The sequence below is a fragment of the Megalops cyprinoides genome, chromosome 2, assembly GCF_013368585.1.
Source record: "Megalops cyprinoides isolate fMegCyp1 chromosome 2, fMegCyp1.pri, whole genome shotgun sequence".
Taxonomy (NCBI): domain Eukaryota; kingdom Metazoa; phylum Chordata; class Actinopteri; order Elopiformes; family Megalopidae; genus Megalops; species Megalops cyprinoides.
The window spans coordinates 11,884,989-11,909,211 of NC_050584.1; the positions used below are offsets into that span (position 1 = coordinate 11,884,989).

Consider the following 24,223-nt stretch of genomic DNA (forward strand, 5'->3'; position numbering starts at 1 on the left):
TGTGCACTTGGCAGTGTATTTGTGCTAAAAAGTTTCCATTTAATTTGTTTCACAGTTTTTGTTCATTTCTGTCCCTTACTCAATTAGAGAAACTGCATCAGTTTCAGTTATGATGAACTGGCTGTTTGATGAACGATCAACTGAACCAGCAGTCGTTCTTCCATTGAAAGGAGTTTGAAATCTTTGTTCCACAACATATGACTTCACTTTTGTTTCACCCACTTGATAACATACTTTGGGGCTGACATGACAAGCTATTATGGGCCATGAATTGAAAAATGAATGACAACTGGCCACTACAGGAATATAGTCATGATTACCCAGGGTGATACCTTGACTTGGAATGGTCAAAATACAAAAATTACAATAACAGATTTCCCAGTATTAGAGACATAACTAGAGAAACAGCAGCAACTGACCTCACTAATACTGGTGAGGATATATGGCTACTACGAGCTGGACAAGCAAAGAGATATCAAGGTAGCTGTGATCACTGCTTGTGTAAGCTGGACCCAATATCAATTACCCCATCTCAAACCCAAATTTATAAAGTGTGTGTCATCAAAGGTGACATTTTTACTGACCCAGCTAAGAGCTGTCAAATACCTGTCAACAATCTTAATCATTTATTAACATTTATAAATAACATTTATTAACGCACTGCAGTATCTAGTCAACAACTTCGTTACAGTTGCATTTCTAATGCGTATCAGACTTTTTTTTAAATTGTGTATCGTTTTTTGTTATTTTATTTTTTGGATGTGTGACATCCCTCAACCCTGTTAGTCTTACTGTCAGAAGAATACAGCAGCTGTTCCTCCTGCATCTTCTCATAAACGGTGATAACATAGTTCTAGTCTGACACCACTCTGTGCACCATTGTCCCCTCTCGGCTCAGGGACATGAGCAGGGCGACGGCTGAAGCTTAAGGTCACAGTTAGCAATCCTTGTGGTCCCATTGAGGTCTATCAAAGGTAGTGGAAAAAGCAGTCAGATCATTATTTTGCCGCGGGTTCCATTTCTGACAGTAGAAAAGGGGCTATGGGCCTGCAGGGCCGGCACTGGGGCCAGGATACACTGGTCTGTATCATTGTTTGCTTCAGTTATCTGACATGCATCAGGCCTGACAACATGTCTGGGGACAACCATGCACTACACTGAGATGCTCCCTGAGTTTGAGCTGTCAAAAGCAGCGGGAGTTTTACACACTCACTCAGTCCACTGTGGACATTTCCCCTTATATACAGGGCGACTGGGTAACTGGTAGTGCACCACCTCATATAGAAAGTTAGCCGCACTGCACAGTTGATGCGACTGGTAAACAAGGGCATATTAACTGCCACTCTTTAATCTGCCCAAACATTCAAAGTATAGAAAAGCGACAGTTACACGATAGTGGTCAGTACTTTTAGGACAACCAAAAAAGAGGAAATTTCGCAACTGAAAATCAGATGGGAATATGTTGCTAAATCAGATTTCTGGAGAAAAAGTATTGTAATGTTAAAACAGGAGGCATCTTTTCAGTCAGAATAACAAACAGAAACAGTGTGATACAAATGAGTGGTTCATGATACCTTATTAAACATGTTGTGCCAAACAGAAGTAATTACAACATGACACAGAATAAAATTTCATCAGATATACCTGAAATAATAATATTTGATCATTTCATGGAAGATGACACTATTTGATTTGGGAACTGCAAGCTGGATGAAAATATTTGAGAATTAGCATGAGTGTTTCAGTTAAAACAAAAAAAGGCATCGCTTATCTTCCTGTGTGTGTATCTCATATTGTTAGTCAGTCAATTAAGCCTCCCTGGCAGGTACCCCCTTTAGCTTAATCTTTAATTTTGTCAAACCATTACAGAATTTAGGAGACAGTTAACAGCCTCTCAGGGGCTGAACCTCTGTGTCCCTGGGGCTACAAGAGGACAAAACAGCTGACCTGTTTGCTAAAGGTACGCTCACACTTGGAGATGCACCTTAGGTGTACAGTCATGTACAAACATGTAAGACATGTGTAGTGTTCCATTCTTTTTCCCCAATGTATTATGAGGTCTGTCTTAAAGAGGATATTATATCTGACAAAGATGAAGATATGATGTGTTTCCAGTTTAAGGAGGGTCTGATAAAATGATTATATTCAGAATATTACAACCTCTTTATATCCAATGCTTCTGAGCAGCTGACCCATGTTTCATAGCAATGTTTTAGCAGTTTTTAGTAGTTAAAACTTTTGGAGCTCAACAGTTTATATGTATTCATCTAACAGACACTCATATCCCAAGTTCAAACAAGATTTTACGAATTTAGAAAACAGAAGGAGCACGTTTATGAAAAGTGTTTTCCAGCAGATTTAACAAATCTTCTTTGCATAAGGATAGAATGATGTTAGACACTGCGTTTTTTGCCATAAAATGCCTTTTCAAGTTGACGCCGAGCATATAAATGAATTTACAATTTTCGTGGCGCTAACTCCACACCGACTTCTCGACCAGCGTTCTCACCCTCCGCCAGCTCGACAGTTATTTTTGTCGCTCTGTCTCCGCCGTGTGGCTACAGGCTGTTCCTGCAGCGTTAAATGGTGACGTCATTAAACCGAAGGTATCCGATTGAGCTCGTGTTTCCGAAGGATCCCCGTAATGTTGTCGTTCTTTCCCTGTGCCCCACTGAAACCGGCTCTACCAGTGCCTTCCCCTTTAAAATCATGGTGTTGTAAAATTCAACTTATTTATTTATTTATTTATTATATGTCGGCGGACATAAACTTGGGTCGCAACAACGTTAGTAATCAGCGACGGCAGGAGTCCAACATCAACCTGTCTGTCTGCACAGCAAAACGGATACATATGCAGTATGACTGTTGAGAAATGAGATAAGAATGTATTGCGGCGGTAGCTACAGTTTCTACAGCTGAATATTCTGGACTCTTTCTAGACAAAAGGGGTGGACGACAAAATAATAGACAAAGCCGACCGAGAAAGAGACGCGGAGAGAAAGGGAGAGTAAGGGGAATGCAGTGAAAATAAGCTGAATTCGGAGTCCGGCTGTATCCTTCTTTTCTTTTTTTGACCTTCTGAAAATTTCCAAGTGTATGGTTATGTCAAAGTAACTGACACCGACGTGCGGTTCACATCTGTGAATTTATCTTAAAAATAGCTATTTTCCCCTTGACGCATACAAGGGTAAGTTAGCTGCTGTGGTTAGCTTTTTTGCTCCATTGTTGTATGTATCATTCTGACTTTGTGGAGAAAGTGTTTGTTGTGTTTTCGTGGCGACAATTACGTTTCGTATGTTATGTGACTGTCACTGTTGTCAGTTGTGTGTCCGTGTCTGGTAAGTGCTGGTGACAGTCATTGTGAGTGTTACTGCAATAGACTGGGCAAGTTACAGTCTGAATGTAAGTATTATGTTAATGTGTTGTTGTCACTTGTGTTTTTTCCCTTATTGTGGGAGCGATCCGTCTAAAGAATATGTTGGTTCTCATACTTCTATCCAAGTATCCATTTGCAGTGCCTTTACTGTCTGGAAATGCATTATGTAACACGGTGGAATTTCTTCAAAAGCACTTCCTGGCCCTGTGGTGGTCCATTATTATAGCATTATTATGGTGGCAAGGACCCTTAAAAGCCACATTCGACTGCTGTGTGTGGTAGTCAGTAAGTGTGATGAATATGGACAACTCTGTTCATTTCCCTACTTGCATTAGGTTGTTGGTGCTACAGTATGTATGACCTGATAGTGTGTGGTATGTACTAGTCCCATAGTAAACCTCAATTGATATTTTCTGGGTCTGCTGTGCAGACAAGAAGAAGTATGTTCTCCTGAATAAAGTTGGGTTGGTAGTGACTCTTGACATCTGTTTTCTCTCTTCCACAGATATTTCCTTTTTCTCTTTCTGGAGACTGACAGAGGAAGGGAGAGAGGGAGAGACACAGACAGAGGTCTATCTTTCTCTCTCTCTCTCTTTCTCTTTTTCTCTCCAGGCAGACGAAGAGATCGCCAGAGTAGCACAGCAGGCAGACTGCCGGGCTCTGGGACACCTGACGGACAGGCAGACCACAGCGCCCGTGCACCCCCCCCCCACTCCGCACCCTCGGTCATGACCTCCCCCTCGTCACCCCTCCCCTCCCCGTCCCCCTGTCCCCCGCCACCTCCGTCCCTCCCGTCCTCCCCCACCCCGTCGTCTCCCGCCCCCTCCGCTCTCCCCCCTCCTCCCTCCCTCCCCCCCACTGGGGAGGTGATGATCCTGGCACTGGGGCGGAAGAAGCAGCGCCTGCTCCTCTGCCTCTCGGTCCTGCCCAACCTCTTCCTGTCCTTCCTGCTGTCCTCCGACCCCCTGCTCACCCTCTCCTCGCCTCACCACTGCCGCCTGCCCGTGGCCTCGCCGTCGCCCGAGCTCCTCAACTACTCTCTGCCCTGGGAGAGCGGCGCCCGGGAGGGTGACAAAGGCGGCTGGTCTCAGTGCAAGCAGTACCAGTTCGTCAATGGCACCCAGTCTGGCGTGGTGAACTGCGAGGATGGCTGGGACTACAACGTCACCGAGGGACTGAGGAATAACATCGTTACAGAGGTAACCGTTACTTCAGCTGTCACCGCTGTCTGCGGTTTTGAATGTTTTATTGTCAGGTTATATGACAGAGTATTGGTATTGTGTGTAGATAACAGCTCTATACCAAGACATATGTGTATTTCTTACTCTGCAGTCATCGATATTAAAGGGAACAGCACCAGTACAGTGCACCAAAGAGTATGGGGTTACTTGTGAATGTGAGGATGCTCATGTTGCAGAACCAGTTGTACATCTCATTTTAGGAACTGTAAACAAGCAGTTCTTTTGAAGTGTATATATGAAGGTATTGTTTATATGTGGAATTTTCCAGAGTCCCAGTGTGAGTTGAGGTTACATACAGAGTGGATTACATCAAACTGGGATAATACCTTACTGTCTGACTACTTTGTGCTTTGCATTTCACTTTTGCCTGAGCTGTGTGGGTGGAAAATTAAACGTCAACAAAGACACATGTTAATTAGTTCTTTCCTCTTATATCCGTACGAGCTCAGTGGAGTTACCTCCTACATCAAACCTAATCTAATTATAGTGCTACATAGATAAAGAACACCTGGAGATGTTTTTTGTGGTCTGTCAATTTTTACTCTAATTGTAGTAATTAAGAGTGCAAACGTGTTTACAGAAGTATATTCAGTGTTTACAAAGGTATTTCCTGTATGAAAAGTCAGCAGACCTAATGAGTTGAAATGGGCTCTTTGCAGGGGTTTTCTACTGTATGTTACTCTCTCTGATGACTAGTTTTACTCTATGTAGTTGTGGCCATGACTGCTATTGTCTTACATTTACTCTCTATTGTCATGGCAATGGCATTTTGGCATGGTTTATTTAATGGCCATTAACGCTTCTCTGCTGTTGTGGACAATGCGTTGACAGTTGATCGTGTCTTTAAGAGGATGAGTTTGCCGCTTCACTTTGCCTGACTTGGACTCCATTCAGAAGTCGACCGTTTGAAATAATTCTTTTCCGAGGGGCCAGGTCACAGCCATTGTCTCTGCACTCTTTTGAGATCAGCCAGCGCCCACACCTCTTGATGTCACCTTTTTCATTTTCCACTGCGGAGGTATCTTACATTTACATTTACATTTATATCTCCACTGCAGAGATATCTTGGTTCCAGACATTCCTTTTGTCCTCCAAGCCCCCCTAGTTACATGTTATGTAGCGAAATGTCCACAAGAGTCCCTCAGAGGAGGGCCTTCCATCTGAAGCAGTCTGGCCGCAAAAGGAGGATCTGTGGGTCACGACCCACCAGAGACAGGAGTGCGGGGTCCTGTGATGCAGCATGCATCTGGCTCGGCTTCTTCATGCTGGGGCGCCACCATTGCTGGCTCGGGAGAGCCGGTGCGGAGCTGCGCTCAAACCGGCACCCTAATGTCCTTGCCCTCACAGCAGGAAGTGAGTGAAAGAGGTGAATGTGCGTAAAACATACATTTCTCACTGTCAGTTCAGAAATGTCTGGGTAGAATCGGCTTGCCCTTTGATGAGGAGTTCAGCAGTGTTTTCCCTTTGAAGGGTCTGTTGTGCTGTTGATGAATCACAGGCGGCACTCGACTAAAAAGGGGGAGCTGCTTCGAGTGTAAGCGGCAGATTTCGCGGAGGCCGGGTTTCGACTGTGCGGCAGTGACATGGAGGTCCCCGCCTCCCCTGTCATGCTTGAAAGCATTAGTTCCGCAGACAGGGATTTGTTACAGTATGCACTTTGAAAGGCATGACATTTCTTCTTGCAGAAACGATCCACTTTTGGTGTAGGAAGAAGGGGCAGAACTGCAGCGGCAGCAGCCGGCAGCATGTCGCACGGTGTGATTTATTCACTTTGCAGATGTCCATTGCATACCTTTCTAGATATCACACATTGCCCAAGCTTTTAATACTGCTGGGCATTCGCCGTAGTGTTCGGGGGAAACGCACTGGTACTGTTCCAGGTGCCATCGTTCTTACCAAAGTAATAACAATAATTACGGTAATAATGCTCATAATAGTAACAGCATCTTTCATTGATCTCAGAAGACGTTACTCTGAGGGGAGGAAAATACACCTCATCCACCATCAATATGTCGCAGCCACTTTGATGATGTATGGCAGCCATTTTGCACCAGAGTGATCACCACACATTAGTTGAAGTGGAGGGGCTGAGATTTATTTAGCCTATTAAACTGAGGGATGATTATATGGTCAGATTTAGCAAGCTAGAATGTTAGTTTGGGCAGAACGCTTAGCTAAACCCCTACTCTGCTGCACTAAGAGGCCTGGGGTCCTTAATGGCCATTTAAAGGGGTGCTCCTCTCTAAAATTCAGAATTCATGAAATGGCTTATAATCTTGAATATAGTTTATATTGGACTGAATTAGATTTTATTTTTTGTGACGGTAAGTAAAGATATCCAAACTCTTGAGTTTCTCCTGTTTTGTTTGGGTGTCTTGTAAATGAATGGCTGTCTATGAGGATTGAACTAGATCCAGGCAATAGTCTCTCAGTATGTTGATTGTGGTAGTGCTAAGTGCTCAGTCCACATCTTTTTAGGATGAATTCCTTACAAAGTGGCATAAGTGTGTCTATGAACATACTATTTTTTGAACGTCTTTGAAAACACAATCAGAGGTCGGAGAGAGTTGCATGTATGCGCCCGCAGAGGTTACAATCCAATTTTCATTTTTTAAAGGTTTTACCCAAAAGGAAGACTGTCCTCTACTGTCTTACCAGTGCCATTTCTACTGACAACCTGGTTATCCCTGCTGGGCTCCCATCCAAGTACTAATTAAGCTCTGCTCTGCTTACCTTTAACTGTATGACAACAGAGGACCACAGGGTGTTTGCCTTCTCTTCCCCTTGGATATGTTCCCGTGTCTGGCTGTCTGAGCAGCACATCGTGGGTTTGTCCCTCATTGGTCAGCCATCTGCACTGATGTCAGCCTCACTCTCTGCACGGTCAGCTAAACATGCAGTGATCTCACTCAGCCATTTGAAGAGTCCGACGTCTTTTTCAGCATGGTCACACTGGGGAATGGGTGATTTGTCTGCCCCTATGAAATTCTCTGCAATTAGTAATAGCCGTTGGAGTGCTGTCCTGTCATTTAGAATTGTAGATGTGCCAATCTGACGTATACCCTTCCACTCCTGTGCATAGGCTCTGTATTAACACGGCAGTGTACAGGACCTGCTCGTGGAGGAAAATGGAAGTCTCTCTTTAGAAGTTTATCGTGCTAGGTTAGACAGTTTGTATTAAGTGTATCTAAGCGAATGTGATGGAAATCCCTCAGACAGCTCGTAAGACTGTCCACCCCTGTTTAAGTGCCCTGAGAGTGCAATGTTTGAATGGCGTGTCCATGGCAGTGCATCGCCTTGCCTTTTTTCCTCATGGAAACCCAGTAGTGGAGTGAACCACCTGTTACTGTCAGAGCAGCAGACTCTATATCTGTCTTTTGTTTAGACCTCACCTTGACTCCCAGACTTTGGACCAGTCCTACACCTAGCAGCTATGCTTCAGCGAGTTCTGATATTGTGCAGTGTAGCTATTTCAGCTCAGTAACTATGTGTATGACAATATTCAGCTTGTGAATGCTGTCCTTACAGATCATTGTCTGGTACCATGTAAAGACAGCCGTAAGGTAGTGTTGCTTTGAAGGTAATTATTAGGCCCTATGTTTACTTTGGTATGAAGCAGATATGTTCCCCTAAAGGATAATTGTTTATCACTATGTTTTCTTACCATTTTTCAGTGCTGTTTTAACCATTAATGTCTGTTTACTCCAATTGTGGCTGCTCTGTAACCCGTGGTGGTTGTTGTTCTTTCTGTCACCTGCATTTGATGTAACATGCTATATTCAATTCATTAGCCTCGTGAGTCACTCAGGAGAAGAGTACCTGCAAAATGAATGAATGAATTTTTTTTAAAAAAATCCTTAGCTTTGGCTCTACTTCGAGGATTGTCAGAACCTCTCTGTCGACATTCCAGTGTGTAATGGCAGAGTAGAGAACAGGGTAAGGTAAGGGAGGTGCAGGGATGCCAAATCAGCAGTATAGTCACTCTTTGTACTGGCCGGGCAAACTGGTTTGGTAAGGTGCAGTGGATGTTTTTACTTCCCTCCAAACGTTCCATCCATGTGACTTGTTACGCTGTGAAATATTGTTGTCTCGAGTGCTGTGTGGTTTGTCGGTCTGTGAGCCCGGGCTGATCGATGATAGGTGACAGCCCTGTACACTTGAATACTCTGGGGTCAGTTATATTATGTATTGTTAGCTGCAGCTTCCGTACTGTATAAAGAGACCTTATCCCAGTCCCATCATTGCAGAAATATGCTAACAGCAGAAGCAGCGGCGTTATTAGAGGTCGCCATCGTGAACGGAGCGAGGCTGCCGTGCTAATAAAGACAACGATTCCGGTAATGACAGTCATTGTAAAGTGATCGTGCAGTGGAAACAACAGCGTTGTGCGCGGTCGCGGTCGGACAGAAAGTTGCCGGCTCCCCCTTTGAGGAGTATCGTGTGTTACTGAATTATTGATCAGGTCTAACAGATACACCCCCCTCTCTCCCTCTGTGCTGTTCTTGCCCGCTCTCTCTCTTTCAGTGGGACCTGGTGTGTGGTCAGTACTGGCTGGTGCCCGTGGAGGAGGTGTGCTTCATACTCGGAATCCTGACCGGCTGCCTGGGCCTGGGCTACGCTGCTGACCGGTGAGGGGGAAGGAGGGCTAGAATTTTTGGGATGAGGGCCATAAGAAAGGAACAAACTGTGCCACTTGCTGTCAAGTCTGGTTCATGTTAGTCCCCCTCTATGCAGCCCTGCTTTCTTCTGAATGGCATCATTTTGTACTAGCCGTCAGCCGAGCGGTGTGCAGTTGGCTGTGGAACTGGATTAATATTTTCTAATTGAATCGCTCTCTGTCTGTCCGTCAGGCTGGGCAGGCTGAAGACTCTGCTCACCTCCCTGACCCTGTCAGTGATTTTTGGGGTGCTGGTGTGCGTCTCTCCCTCGCCTTCTCTCTTCATCATCACGCGCTTCTGCCTGGCTGCGGCCACCGCTGGAGTTTACCTCACTCTGTACATCACCCGTGAGTGAGGGAGCGCGGCCTGGAGGGGCGGGGGTGGGGGTGGGGGGAGCGGCACAGAGTAACGATAATGAAGGGCGGGGAATGGAACGGGGCGGAAGAGAGAGCGAATGAAAACATTCTCTATGAAAAGGATGATGAGGATGAGTAAATTGAAGGGAATGCTGGCACAGGTGTTAGGACTGCAATTCATCTGCATTCCTGCTAATCACTGTGAACTGGATATTGTATTAATAAATGTAACTTTTAGACCTAATCAGGAAACACTGTTTTAAAAACAGTAGTACTGCTGTGTGTTAAATATTTGAGTTTAATCATTTGATGTTAATGTAAAGCTGTGGGGCTGTCACAATTACAATTATATTATCTCTGTTTACAGCTATGTATGTATGTATGTATGTATGTGTTTATATGTCTGTCTGTCTGTCTGCTAACCACTTGGTCCCAGTCCTGTGTTCACTGTCCTGTTTTTTGACAAGACTCGTCTACTCCATCAGCACAGTTTTCTTGTTTTTCTCGCTTTTTAATTGACAGGTCTGGAACTCTGCGACCCATCGTTAAGGTTGCTGGTCACCATGGTGGCTGGCCTGACAACAGTTGCTGGGGAGTTGCTGCTGCTGGGTGTGGCTCTGGGATGTCAGTCTTGGAGGGGGCTGCTGGGAGCAGGGACTGCACCGCTCTCTCTGTTCCTGAGCTATGGGTGAGAGAGCATTAGAGCCTCGTGTGAAGGGAAGAGAGAACACAGTTTTGGGGTGTGATTGGTTTGTCAGTCTGTGCTAAGCCCTCGTTAGTGTCATGATGTGTTGATGCTTAATTCATTTGCAAAGGTGTGTTCGTGTCACACGTCTAACATGGCCTTACTGTCGCTGCTTCCACATCACCTTTTCTTCCTTTCTGACTGCCTAATTGGCATGACAGTAATACAATTTATTTAACAAATCATATGCACAACTGACATGGACTGAAAATTCAGTTCTGATTAACACCACCCCAGAATGTTAATGCTTTGTAAACCACAGTGAAAGAATGTAAAGTATTTTAATAGTCTCAGCGCTTACACGGCCTCCCCCTCCCGCTCAGTGTGCCCGGGGTGTTTCCCGAGTCTCCTCGCTGGCTCCTGCTCTCTGAGAGATCCACAGACCTGCATTCCTTCAGCGAGCGGAGAGAGAGAGAGAGGGATGATGACAGCTTCACAGGTACAGACAGGCAGAAGGGATTTATCTGTTTATTACAGATTTTTTTTTTCCTGGTGTGAATATGTCAGGTTGAATTTAAAAATATCAAGCTGACATAATTGTTTTTACACTTTGAAACACGTACTCAGGGAACGTATTGGATGTTTTAACATTTCAAAATGTGTAGGCTGGACGTGGCTAATGTAGTTTTTAAAGACAGATGCTTATTTTTTCTGTCTAAATGAAAGGCACGGTAGTGATGGGGTCCATATTTTCACAGTGCACTTTCAGTGTCATGTGTGTTGTTCGCCAGCATCGAGCTATGCTGACACCTGAAGTGTGTTCTGTACAGCTATTTTAAGGACATTGATTTCCCTCTGCAGAATAATTCCATTCTTCCTAACGAGCACCACACAGTTCTATATGTGTTCCAGACACAGGACCTTTCTCACATAATCTGGTCCAGAATGTTCTACAATGCATCTGTTGCCCAGTGTACATATGAAACATTAGAACAGGTGCCTGTTGCACACAGAAAAAAGTTTCCACCCTCCGTTGACACTGACATTTCTGGCAACAGCATGGACATAGCTTGTTCCCTGTTCTTTTTTGGCAGTTTTTTTTTTTTTTTTTGGTTTGTGTCCGAAGGGAATGTTTCTCTGGAATTTTGTACCCAAGGTAGCGTTCATAGCCACAAGAGAAAATATGTGACAGCTACACCCTATGTGCGTGTGCAAGGAAAACACGAATGTACGGAATGTCGAGGTCACGTGACGCAGGTGGACTATGTGAATGTCATGAATGAAATGTTTTACGTCTGTGTGTAGAAGAAAAATCCAGCACTGGATGCATGTGTATATATTTTCCCATATGTTTGTATGATATTCTGTTGTCACCTTGCACTGCTGTATAAGATTGTGTTTTTGTGTACACAGAGCTAGAGTCGGAGCCGCCCCCCTCTGGACGGCCCCACCTGTCCTTCCCCGAACTTTTGCACAGCAGGAACATCTGGAAGAACATGTGTGTGCTGGGATTCACATCGTAAGTCACCTTCACGCGTGCTTCGCTGGAGTAGTCGGGTCTCCTTTTTTTTTCTCTCATCAGAGGGTGCTTGAGACACTGTCTTTGGACAGTTTGTTCTGGTGTGTAACAAACTTCTCTCTCACTATCTGTTCCACCTTTCAAACATCACTGTACTGGGCATCACTTTGTGAGTACACTTTCACTGTCTTGTGACTTAAATTCTGGGAATCAGAATCATAGGTTCCTGCCTGGTTCTTGTTTGTTGTTTTTTGTCTGACATAAGCTCTCTCCATTACTCTGATTTCATGGACTTTAGTTATAATAAGTGGCCCTCTCTCTCCCTCTCTCCCTCTCTCTCTCCCTCTCTCCCTCTCTCCCTCTCTCTCTCTCTCCCTCTCTCCCTCTCTCCCTCTCTCTCTCTCTCTCTCTCTCTCTCTCTCTCTCCCCCAGATTTATCTCTCATGGGATCAGTCACTGCTACAGTTCTTTCCGTGGTGATGTCCGAGGCACCGCCCCCAGTTTCTATTGGACTTACCTGCTCTCTGTCTGTGCGGGTGGCGGAGCCTGGCTGTTGCTATGGGCAACTGTGGACAGGTGTGGTCGCCGTGGCATCCTGCTTCTGGCAATGACGATGACAGGTTTAGCCTCTCTTATTCTGCTGGGACTGATGGAGTGTAAGTAGGACTTGATTAAACTTGAATAAACATTTAAAGCAGTTTTTGGTTATCCTGATCATCAGTACTTATGTGTACTGCCCATGTTGAAAGTGTGCCCGTTTTTACAAAGTCACTGTCGCCACCATGTGGCCACTTTGGTGCATTACATTAAATTTAATACATGTGTGTGTGTTGCCTCTATCTCGCCTGTGTGTTGTGCTTGCATGGTCAGTCTGTTTCACAGAGTGAATGTGGCATTGCGTCTCTCTCCGTGTCTCTCACAGATCTCAGTGAGTCGGCCATAACGGTGTTCTCGGTGCTCGGTCTCTTCTCGTCCCAGGCCGCAGCTTCCCTCTGTATCCTCTTCACAGCCGAGGTCATCCCCACAGTTATCAGGTAACGGTCTCCGTCGTCTCATCCTTTTTCTCTCTGTCGTGCAGTTACATTACCTCTGTCTGGCAGTACTTTAATGTTTGCTTTAGTCGTGCCTTTATCAGACATACATCTGTTATAGTATGTGTATAGTATCTTGTGTGTATAGTATGTATCTTGTGTGTATAGCATGTGTATAGTATACTATACCATTCTCAGTGTTTATAGTATCTCACTGTCATTGTTCATATGGTTTCTGTCTTAGTGTGTATACTATCTCAGTTTCAGTGTGTATACTGTGTCTCTCTTAGTGTGTATAGTATTTCCCTCTTAGTGTGTATAGTCTCTCTGTCTCTCTCTCTTAGTATGTATACTATCTCAGTCTCAGTGTATAGTGTATAGTGTGTCTCTCTTAGTGTGTATACTGTCTCACTCTGTGTATATACTGTCTGTCTCTTAGTGTGTATGCTGTCTCACTCTGAGTGTGTGTAGTGTCCCACTCTCACAGTGCATCTGACTCTCCTTTCTGCAGAGGCGTTGGTGTGGGTATGGTGATGGCCCTGGGCTGTGTGGGTCGCCTCAGTTCCCCTCTTATGGACCTGCGTAATCACTATGGCTACTTCCTGCACCACGTGGTGTACTCGTCCCTGGCCCTGCTGGCCGTGCTCTCCATCCTGCTGCTGCCCGAGAGTAAGAGGAAGCCCCTGCCCCAGACGCTGGCCGACGGGGAGCAGTACCGGCGCCCCCCGCTGGGCCGGAGGAGGAGGGACAACGTACCCCTGCTGGCCACACCCAACCCAGAGACCTAGTACCTGCCCGTGCTTGTCCGCCACAGCCATCCGCCAGAGTAACGGCACGTCCGCGCAGAACAGAGAGGGGCCAGCTGAGCCGCCGGGGGGGGGGGGGGGGAGGGAGGGGAGGATGGGGACGGGCGTGGAACTGCACAGTCTACTTCTGACACTCCCCATAACATATCACTTTCTGTTTATTAATAACATCGACGGGTCACGCGTCATCACGGTACGTCAGAGATTGCGCGGGTGTGTGTAGCCTCAGCAGGGCCTCGTAGAGCGGTCTCGCAGCGACACGTGGCGAGCTACACACTGCTTACCCCCCTCAGCACTAACAGGTACTGCCCTGTCTGTGCTACAAGCCATGCCTCAGAGGATAACACTGCTGCTTCGTACCGCATCACCTCTACACAGGGCCTCACTGACATACGTACGATATGTCAAGCATTGGATAAAGCATCAGGAAAGTGTACATAAAGAGCATCAGGGTGGAGAGCCTTTTGACTTTCCACCTGCTAAAACCCTCCAAAGGCAACATCAGAGGACACAGGGATCCCGTGGTGTAAATATAGTAGACATAGCCGGCAGTTCATGCGGGAAGACTCATCCAGTAGAAGCCCTGTATACACACACAGTTTCTGTTCTGTCTATGAAGGAGATGCACGCTGCTTCTTACTGGAGGTGCAGTGCATAGTGCTGAGTATACGGATAGCACTCAAACACTGAGGGTGGTTACCGGGCTCACACAACCATCACCTTAAGTCACTAAGGCTCGTCATACCAAAAGCTGCACCTTATGCATGAAAGGCTGAAAAACCTGAATGCTGAGCAAAAGATTCTCACCACTTGCGAGTGTTAAAATACAGTTCTCTAAGTTTTTCAAGCCTGCTGTCTGAGAATAAACAATCATGTGTCTCTTCACGGCAACAGTAATGTCTTATTGTTTCCCCGTGTTCAGTTTAAGTTCACTACTCTGTGCCCTGACTTTCTTGCATAAGGTGGACCTTGTGGCATAAGAGGCCGTTTTCAGTGCAGAGCTGAAAAGCCTTTTTTGTGCCTGTGTTTCCCAGGTTGTGACTCTGTTTGTAGCAAGTCAGTCAAAATTCCTTAAAATCCAAGTCTTTTTGCAAAGAGTTTCAATGATGATTGGACATAATTAAAAATAAACAGCAAATGGAAAAATTCACCATAGAAGTTTAACAACATTTGAACATTGTGTGTAATCTCAATAACCTTTACAAAGGTGACAAAAAGTGGATGATATCCTCTTCATTTGGTTTTTAAAAATCCGTAAATCCAGTTCCCGTGATGTCATAGGTGGAAAATATTGTGCTTTTTAGAACCAGTTCAGGTGTGTGGTTCAAACTAATATAATTAGGTAAGTAGCTATCAGACAGTGACTGAAGAAGCTAGAGCAAAAGTATAGCTTTACACCTTGTGTACTTATAATCTTTTCTTGCCAAATGCAGGCATCTAATGACTATACCTGTACTAATGACTTTGAAGCCATGCATTGATAAGGTACATTTATTCAGTTTCTCTCTGTCTGGCAGTTTAACGGCTCATCTTGTTCTCCCTAGATCAGCTCCCCTGCTAACCAGCATAGATAACAAGTTCTGTTCTAACATTTTCAGTCAATAAAATGGAAAGAGGTTCATTCAGACTCAGAAATCCCGTTTTCTGTCTGGTCTGATGGAAAGAAGAAATATGACAAAAGGGAAATGGCTAAAATCAGCTGGCCTGTCCACTTAGGACAAGTGTACTAGCCAGCATGTTTGCTAATTAACAGTATCTAACATTATCTGAAATGTATCTGAAATTGCATGGTTTGATATTTGCTGAAGTCACCTGTCCTCTTGTCAGTTAAAATTAATGACTGGTAAACATTTTCTGTGACTAGCCTAATCAGATAATAAAAAAAACGAGGATTTAAATTTGGTCAGGTGAAAATTTGTACAAGGAAAAGTGGGTTGAAAATGCATTCATTTGTGCTGATGGTACCAGTTAGTAACCAAACCCTAGCTAAATTAACTATTAGGTTTCCATGATGAGCAATCTGTACCACAGAGAGCACAGTTTAGTCTACCCATGACACCCTGTTTTCATTGTGCTCTTACTGGGATGCACTTGAAATTTGACTTTGTTTTGATTTATTCATTGAAATTTTAATTTATTCATTTAAATCACTATCATACTATCATACCGTTATCCTATTCTAATGTAATATATTTGTATATACAGCATATAACATGATTAACTTGGGTGAGACTTGGAATTTAAGAGAAAGCGCTGGTACGAAAATGCAGAGTGTGTGCAGAATTTCAGTTTTTGAAGTATGCTGATGTGCCGTGACTTTAACCTTCATTTAATGTTGTCTAGACTCGCTGTGCCTCGGTTGAACCATGTAAACATCTGGAGGAGAGCCATTTGTCTAGGTTCTTCCCCAGAGGAAATCATTTGAAGTGTCTCTTGACACAGGTTAGAGTGAAGGTGTAAGAGAGACTCCATTGAGTCTAGGGTGTTTGTTGGATAAAGGCGGGCACCTTACCTTCATCAGGTCCTCTTTCTGTCGTCTTCATTAGTTTCATTTCGATGCGCTCATGTTCTCAAAACCTTAATAATGATTAATAATGATGATAACAGTAATAAGGTTGTATTAAGTATGACTACAATGGTAATTGTTACAATAATATTAACCATGAAACAAGCGATGTAATTATGTTAATAATTCTCTGATCTGACTTAATTGAAAATAAAATGCGTAGAAAACTGGCTTTGCCCCTTGTCTCGTTGTCAGTGGGTAATGTTCACACATGTAGCGACAGTGTACTGCTTTTCAATAACGATGTAAAACATATGCAACCAGAAAAGTGCAGTACTATATTCATATTTCTCTGTTAGTTTAGGCACAGTCAGTGGCCTCAAGAGGGAGCAAAATTTCCAATTGTGTGTTGACAGACCTGGAATCTCCAGAATGCAAAGAAAAATAATCAGAATAAAGGCACCCACGTAACTCAGACAGTGAAGCGGAGACTGACCGCTAAGGGCTGTGTTCAAAACCATCTGTGTTATTTGTCAACGGTCAGTGTCGGAGAATGCGCAGGGGTCCTTCAGTGAAATCTTTAGGGGTACGCCTGCCCTTAAGTTGGCATCTGCCCCATGCGGTGTGCTGTGGGAATTACAGTGTGAAAAATATCTGCAGCCTGTGTCCAAGAATATCAGAGGATTGCACTCACCTTGCTTTGGCACTCTTGCGTGAGCACACCGGGCATGTGAGTGAGCTTAACACAGTCCATTGAATGTGAAGAGTAATATTGTCTGCTTCCTTTGTTCTTTGTTCTTTTCTCTTTAAATTTCTACAATTTCTTCTTGATTTCCTGTGATCCCCTAAATCACCACCAACCTCCTTGAAACTGATCTTTTTTATCACATCTTTTATCCTTTCAAAGTTGAGGCAGCCAAAAAGCTATCTCTTCCAACTCCTACACTAACATGGTGATAGTGCTCATTTCCGTTGTAGACACGCTACAGTACCTATTGTGACAGACTGAAAAGGAAAGTGAATGGCAAAATAACAAAGGAGACAATGTGAAGAAGGAAAACGATGATGTAAGCATATAAAATGTTTCTCTCCATTTTTCAGCTACCTCTGAACAGGCTTGGACATGAGTAAATGTGGAGGTTTTAGAGGCATAAAAGCTCAGTAGTTACAAAAGCCACACTATGCATTTGTCCACATTATGTGTCCTCTATGAATCCAAGGCCAGGTCTTGGCTAATGAAGTTACATTTAAGATACTGATTTCAAAAGGCAGCAGCTGAGCTGCCTACTTCTCATTACTAGTCAAACCACAGAAGTCAAATCTCACCACGGTTCTCATTGGTAAGTTCTCGGAAGCATGTCAACAGGTATTAGTTGTGTGGCAGGTCACTTGTGATTCAAACCTTGGTGCCTTATGGATGCTAAGTTCACATTTCCTTGACTTTGGTAACTTGCCTTGCCTCTTGCATGTATCATTACAACAAGCAGCCCGATGTTGGCAAATAACATAATGCGTGTAGGTGATACTAAGCATACAGAGGTCTTATATTGGCCCAGAACTGGCTTGCTAAAATTCTACTAAAAAAGCTTATTAGTAGCATTTTCAAGGGGGCAGGATGTTCATAGTCTTTGATTTGTATGTATAAAAGACTATGGATATCTTGCCTCCTTGAAAACACTAGTAATTACTGGCTCATTTCAGCATCTTACATATATTGGAACCCAACCAAACCACCTCCTTTTCAGTAAAACTGAGTGGGCTGAATGAATAAAGGTCTGTACAAGGAAAAATGAATCATATAGTATGTAATGTCTATCATCATAGCATATAAACACAATACAGTCCATCCTTCCAGAGAAAACAGCGCACTATTGTTGAATAAAGTCTGTACAGGTGACCATATAAAACTGGGTAAATTCCGCTCAGCAGGTCAACAAAACAAACAGTCCTTTTGCATTATTTAACAGAGTAAATAAATTAATCTTCCACTCAAGCTTGATACACATGATAACCATATAAACTTTAATTCGCTTTGTGCGTATGGCTTTCATTCAAATGAGGTTTTAGCTGATGTTTTAGACAGCTGTACATTCAAGACTGACATGTTTTCATCAGGTCCCGTCGGGTTGCAGGGCTTTGCTGTCTCGGTCTCAACAGTATCAAGTATACTTTATATATATATAGCATATGACAACATTTTTGACACAAGGCGTCTGTTAATTCTGATGACAGTTTAATTTATGTTCTGCAAAGCGTGCTGACAGGAGAATAGAACAGATATTGTGAGCAAAGAGGGGAAAGAAACCTCCAGCTTAGGACACAAAGTATGGTATGGCTGGTGTAGTGAACTATCTCCCATTGTTATAATAAGTCAGGTTTGAACAGGTGGGGACTATTTTGAACTCTTGAGTAAGGTAGCCAGGATAAATATCCAGCTGTATAAATGGAAGGCAAGTAAAATGTATGCTATGTAAGTCATCCTTGATAAACAGAGTAGGGAATAATGGGCAATCATATAAATATTAACTTTTTCATTACTTCATCTAGAAAGATTGTGTTCTGAGATCCACAGTAATTGTTAGTTAATAAAGTACATATATTGATATAAAACATCATTCATTAGGGTGGGAAAAGATGGAGAATTCCCAGTAGTGGTCAAAGGATGGCATGCATGCTAAATACCAAGCGAATATCCCATTTGTTCTTGTCAGTCTGACAGTGCTCGTGAATCAATATGGCACCTCGTTGACCCATGCTCCACGGTGTCAACAACTTTCAAACACCCTTCTTTGTCTTTTAGATCTAACTTAAAGCCTCAAATTCGACTTTCATTCTTAAGTGGTAAAATCTAAACTTATGTTTCTCTCTCATGTTGACCTTGGGTGTATTTTTGCACTTGCTGCTATCCCAGTGTGCTAGCCTTCAACATGAAACCCCTGACAAAAGCATTACTTTTTCTTTCTTTATTCAGTAGAGCCATCACCAAAAAGCTTTTTACAACACATTCATTTATATGACTGTTACAATGGACTGGAAAAGTAGACTTTGGTAGAATAGTTCAAAAATACTGATTTTGTTTATTATAGTTTATCTTTTAAGTAAATTATTTGAATATCTGTTTAAAGAATAATTCTGTTGCAAATTCTAATGTAGTTCAGAAGCAATATCAGCTCATTTGCAATAGAGTAACAGTATCTAACCATGAACCATGAAGAAATTCACACAGAGAAATTCGGTTTCAGTGATTATTGATTTTTTATTTTTTAAACACAAGTGAAGAATTTTTGGCCACTGGGTCTTCATAATTATAACATAGAATACTTGAAGTTGTCAAAATCCACATGTGGAAAGCACACTCAAATAGAATTATTAATACTATGTTCATGAGTTACAGGGATTTGTCTTGTAAAATAAAAGGAGTATACCATAATGTGACAGTGTAGCATAGTGGTTGAGGAGCCAGACTTATAACTGAAAGGTTGCTGGTTTGATTCCCAGGGGAATTGTGGCCTTGGCTAGCATTCATCAAAATATAGCTATGCCGCCTGTTCAATCACATATTCAACACAAAAACAAATATTCAACAGTATAATAGAAATTACTAATCTTCAAATGACACTTTGAAAACAAGAAAAATAACAACTATTTACTAGGGGGAAGTGAGTAGCTACAAATCATTTATCTTCTATAAAACTACAGAATTGCCATAATAATTAAAAAAAAAATCTTATTAATTCAAGAATTTAGTTCTTGAATTGTGTGATCTTTTTCTATAAAGTCCTTTGCTATGGGAGAAGCTGGATATCCATGAGATCTGTATGGAGAAAGTAAAAAGTAAACAACATAGCATGTAATACAGGATTTAATACTGTAATTGACTTTGGCAGGGTAGAGAGACATATAAGTTTGAGTGGACCATGGTATAACTGCCATTCCTGCTGGGGAAACAACCCCTAATAAAAGACTTAATCTATGATTTCAGCTCATCCAAGCTTGTTTATTATGTTTTGAGGGTTTTTATAGCTGAAAACAGGGACAGGAACTGTAATAGCAGTAAAAATAGATGAGTTAGATACAACAGGATAATATACATGCTTACATAGTTATTTGAACATTTTTATATTAGGGGAAGCGCAGTCATTTCAACCCTGTCTTTTTATAACAAAATGTATTTTTAGATGTTTTAAAATCATTGAATACATTTATTTCTAATCATTATTTATGACTAATCTGGAATTCATCTGTGGACCATTTATAGGGTCCAAACCATAGTTTGGGAACCACACTGGGTTTGAATCGCACTGGCTTTGGTATAGCCAGTCATGCAACAATAAAAAACAATCTCAGAAAATGAGTAGTTCAGCTGCACATTTTAACTGAAGTTCAAGGTGACCAGAGCTGCTTTATTCAGTCAAGTATATTGAGTTTTGCATGATGAAAATTAATGTCTTTCAACACAGACTTAATTAAAAATGAAATGTTGCCTCATTATCTCTGGTCTTTTCTTTATGCCAGAGTATCACCACTTAAGACTGTGTCAATGACAATACTAGCACTCTTTGGTGATGAGAGTGCAGTCATGTGGAAAAGTGTCTACTCAGACCAAAACCTACTGCCCTCCTGCCCTCCTGCCTAACACCTTAACAGTCACAGCACATTGTCATTGAATGATAGTTTGCTTCAACATTGTTGGTCTTTCAGCTATCATTTAATAAAAATTTAGGAACATGGTGGGATGTAATTGTAGCACAGAAGCAACTTTATATTCACCATGAAGCCGCTGAAAGAAAAGAAAGCCAAAATATGGTGCATGACCGATAGCAGACAGCTTAAATCCAGTCAAATAAATCCACATGTTGCTGACCTTTGGAGGTCCTGACTCATTGTGCTCATTAAAGATGCTGTGACATGTATTACACAGAGAGGGGGGTTCCCCAGTGTGCTGACCAAATTTCACATCGGGCCATCTAATCACCCACCAGCTTAATTGACTAAATATATTCCTCCCTCCCCACCTCAGCTGATGTACTGAGTGATCTGATACCAAAATGGTCACTGCAAGGAAGAACTGTTCAACTGTCTTTAACACCAGTAACGTAACTGTGACAGAGATGTCACCACTCAAGAAAGGAGAATATAGGCGGTGTTAATGTGTCAACACGCAAGTGATTTTGTTGCTGACCTTTTCGGCATGCATTTATCTTGGAGGCATCATATATCCCTTGGTGTGTTGTTTAGCATGTAGCCTAAAGATGTAACCACCTGGGGCCTTATATCAATCAGCAGATTGTAGATTCATTTCAGAGCAAAAGGAAAGGAAAAGAAGAATCAGATTAACCAAGCTGATAGTTTCTGCATGGTGCTCTACTGATGTGACAGTGAAGGGAAGAGTTCATTTGAGCACAGAACAGAGTCTATTGTTTGCACGAAAGCATTCGCCCTGATAGGCAAAAGTAATCTTGAATAATAACACAGTGAATAAATGTGCACTTGAGTTGTAGATAATAAGGGTTGTGTTCTAGAAAGACAAAGACCAGGAAAAGGTAGGTGAAAGGAGTTGGAAGCAAATGCAGATAAGATAGGAAGCATTGCAGCTCATGAAAAAGACATATCAGTGAAGGGGATGTATGGAGGGCCAAGGGGCAGAGGCCAGCATCTGTACTGTATGTATATGATTCACAGAAGAGACAGGCAGGACTACTGGCCACCGTGTCAGACAGTCACAATGCATTTGGTGAGCAACAACAGAGAAGCAGTGGCCCAGGAAAAGTCCTGGATGGGAAACTGAATGGGTCACCCAAAGGAGACAGGGAGGGGCAGGAGGGGACCATTGGCAACATTGTCCTTGACCTAATAGGGCAACGCACCCAGAGAGTATATATAGGACCACTGCCCAGCACTTGGTCCCGCAGAGCAAAGTTCAACAGCCTGCCCTGGTTTTGGTATGAATACGATGTTAGTCTGTATGTCTGTCCTACATGTCCCCTCTGTCATTGTGTGCTTGTGTGTGTGTGTGAGTGTATGTGAGTGTGTGTACAATTTGTATGGTTGGATGGTGCTCTAACATCCATCTTGCTGTTTGCTCCTCTGTTACTGACCTATAAAGATGACTGCATTCTTCAGTGGGCTCCCTGTCAGTGTCTAACTGTCATCATCTCTTGCCTAAATAAATGTGAATACCATTTACTGGCTAACCATTGTAATGGTTGTTGCCTATCTATCTGTCAGTGTCAGATTTTTTTGTGTCATCACAACTTCCTCACTGCTTACCCCTAGCCCTCTGCTCTCATTTTTTGGTGCTGCCTCAACGTACACGACACTGGTCAAAGGGTAAACTGGAGGTCGCCAGTGTCTTCTCAGATATGAGGGCCTTACTACATGCATTAACTCCTCCCATGACCACTAACTGCCTTCAAGACACACAGTGAGAGATGCCGGGGATTGTGACCCCCCCCCCCCCCCCCCCCCCCCCCACTTGTGCAAGTGTCTGGAGATGCACACTTGCCCAGGTGTTTGGAGATGTTTCCTCAGCATGAAAGCAAACTTTGCCCCTGAGGATCTGGACAGTGTGAAGCACCCATTTCCAGCTGAGATGGAGATAACGTGACTATCGAGATGCACAGCTAGAAGGTTAGTGACTCTCTCTCTTTCTCCGTCAGTGTCCAAGTGTATGTCTGTGTTTCACTGCAGCAGTATTTCTTGCCAGTCTGTCAAGTGTCAGAATGACCTCAATGTCAGCATATCTGAAAGCAAACTTCGTAAATTACACGTGTGGCGTGTTGCCTGCCTGGTGACCAGTTAGGAGACCTTCCAAAGAGTGTGGGCAAGCTCCTGGCCAGAGAAGGGTTAACTGAGTGGCCATGGTTTATGTTGGAACTAATGACGAAGGTAAGAGCAGAATTGATAGTAGCCAGTATGGGATCATTAAATGAAACGATTTCTGCTTTATTTCTATGTTCTTTTCAAAACCAAGCATCACTTCTATTCAGTCAAGTCAATAGACGTATAGACTCTCAACCCACATCAAGGGGGTTTGGATGCCTTGGAATATAATGGTAAGCCAATGCCCACCTTACTCTTGAATATTCCCTGTATCAAAGATTTGGCAGAAATAGCCCTAACAAAATGTTTAAAAGTTCAAAAATGATTTAAATGTACAGGATAAGGGGACAGCAATAGACAGCGCAATGGCATGCACTTATGCCAACCTGTTGGTGGGCCTTTTAGAGCTGTCCCTATCCCATATAGGGCTGTGTGATGTTGTACAGTGATGTTATACAACTGGCTGCTTTTCACAACCTCTTGAAAATAAGTAACAAATGTCTAAGGCTTATCATGGATTTTATTCATTCTAGTATCAACTTGGTCAATGTTATGATGAGCACCTGAAAATACATATATTTATTTTGTGTTATCTATACTTGACTATTTGATGCAGGCCATATTTGTTGAACTAGCAACAAAGATTAGGAACAGAACCTCTACAGCTGTCTTTGGAATTCTTCTGACGCTACATGTGGGCCCAGAGAAAGACGATTTTACACAGATGTTTACTGTAAGGGTACAAAAACTAAAATGGAGAGAAATAGCAAGGTCACCTGTACATAAAAGTAAAATGAAATGTGGATGAAATTGCAGTAACCTATCCAGTAAATCCTAGCAAGGATTAATTGGGTGAAATTACTGGTGGAAAAGAGAAGGGCCTTAATACACCAACATGATATCGGCCACTGGTATCAGATCATCTTAACACAATGCTCTGACAGAACATCAAAGAAGCCAGGCAGGAAGTGTAACTTTAATGTCCTCTCTGTTAATGGAAAATATAAATTGGGTAAGCTCATTTTAATAAGATAAGACAACATTAAAGGAACATTGACTGGGTAAAACTTTAAATTGTATGCTCAACATACTGTACAAAAGTACTGTACACAGTAGCTGAAATGCTGTATAAAAAGCAATGCTATACAAAACATATAACAGACAGTCCAGAGGGTAATAAGTTAGCATTTCATAAAATATATGCCAATGTTTAAAAAAGAAAT

At 42.8% G+C, this 24,223-nt stretch overlaps 1 protein-coding gene across 1 annotated transcript; it reads left to right on the top strand.

The window, feature by feature from the left end:
• Positions 1-4,104: 4,104 nt before the first annotated feature.
• On the top strand, positions 4,105-13,733 carry slc22a17 (solute carrier family 22 member 17). Its single transcript, XM_036522786.1, has 9 exons — positions 4,105-4,575; positions 9,142-9,245; positions 9,468-9,622; positions 10,154-10,319; positions 10,700-10,815; positions 11,730-11,835; positions 12,268-12,491; positions 12,758-12,869; positions 13,378-13,733. Exons 1-9 carry the CDS (start codon positions 4,105-4,107, stop codon positions 13,652-13,654), a joined length of 1,731 nt encoding a protein of 576 aa, XP_036378679.1. The 3' UTR covers positions 13,655-13,733.
• Positions 13,734-24,223: the final 10,490 nt, after the last annotated feature.

Bases quoted from the DNA above. Each gene is read 5' to 3' on its own strand.
- slc22a17 (XM_036522786.1), top strand. From the start codon at position 4,105: ATGACCTCCCCCTCGTCACCCCTCCCCTCCCCGTCCCCCTGTCCCCCG. The intron at 9,246-9,467 runs GTGAGGGGGAAG...TCTGTCCGTCAG, and splicing joins CTGGGCTACGCTGCTGACCG to GCTGGGCAGGCTGAAGACTC. The intron at 12,870-13,377 runs GTAACGGTCTCC...TCCTTTCTGCAG, and splicing joins GTCATCCCCACAGTTATCAG to AGGCGTTGGTGTGGGTATGG.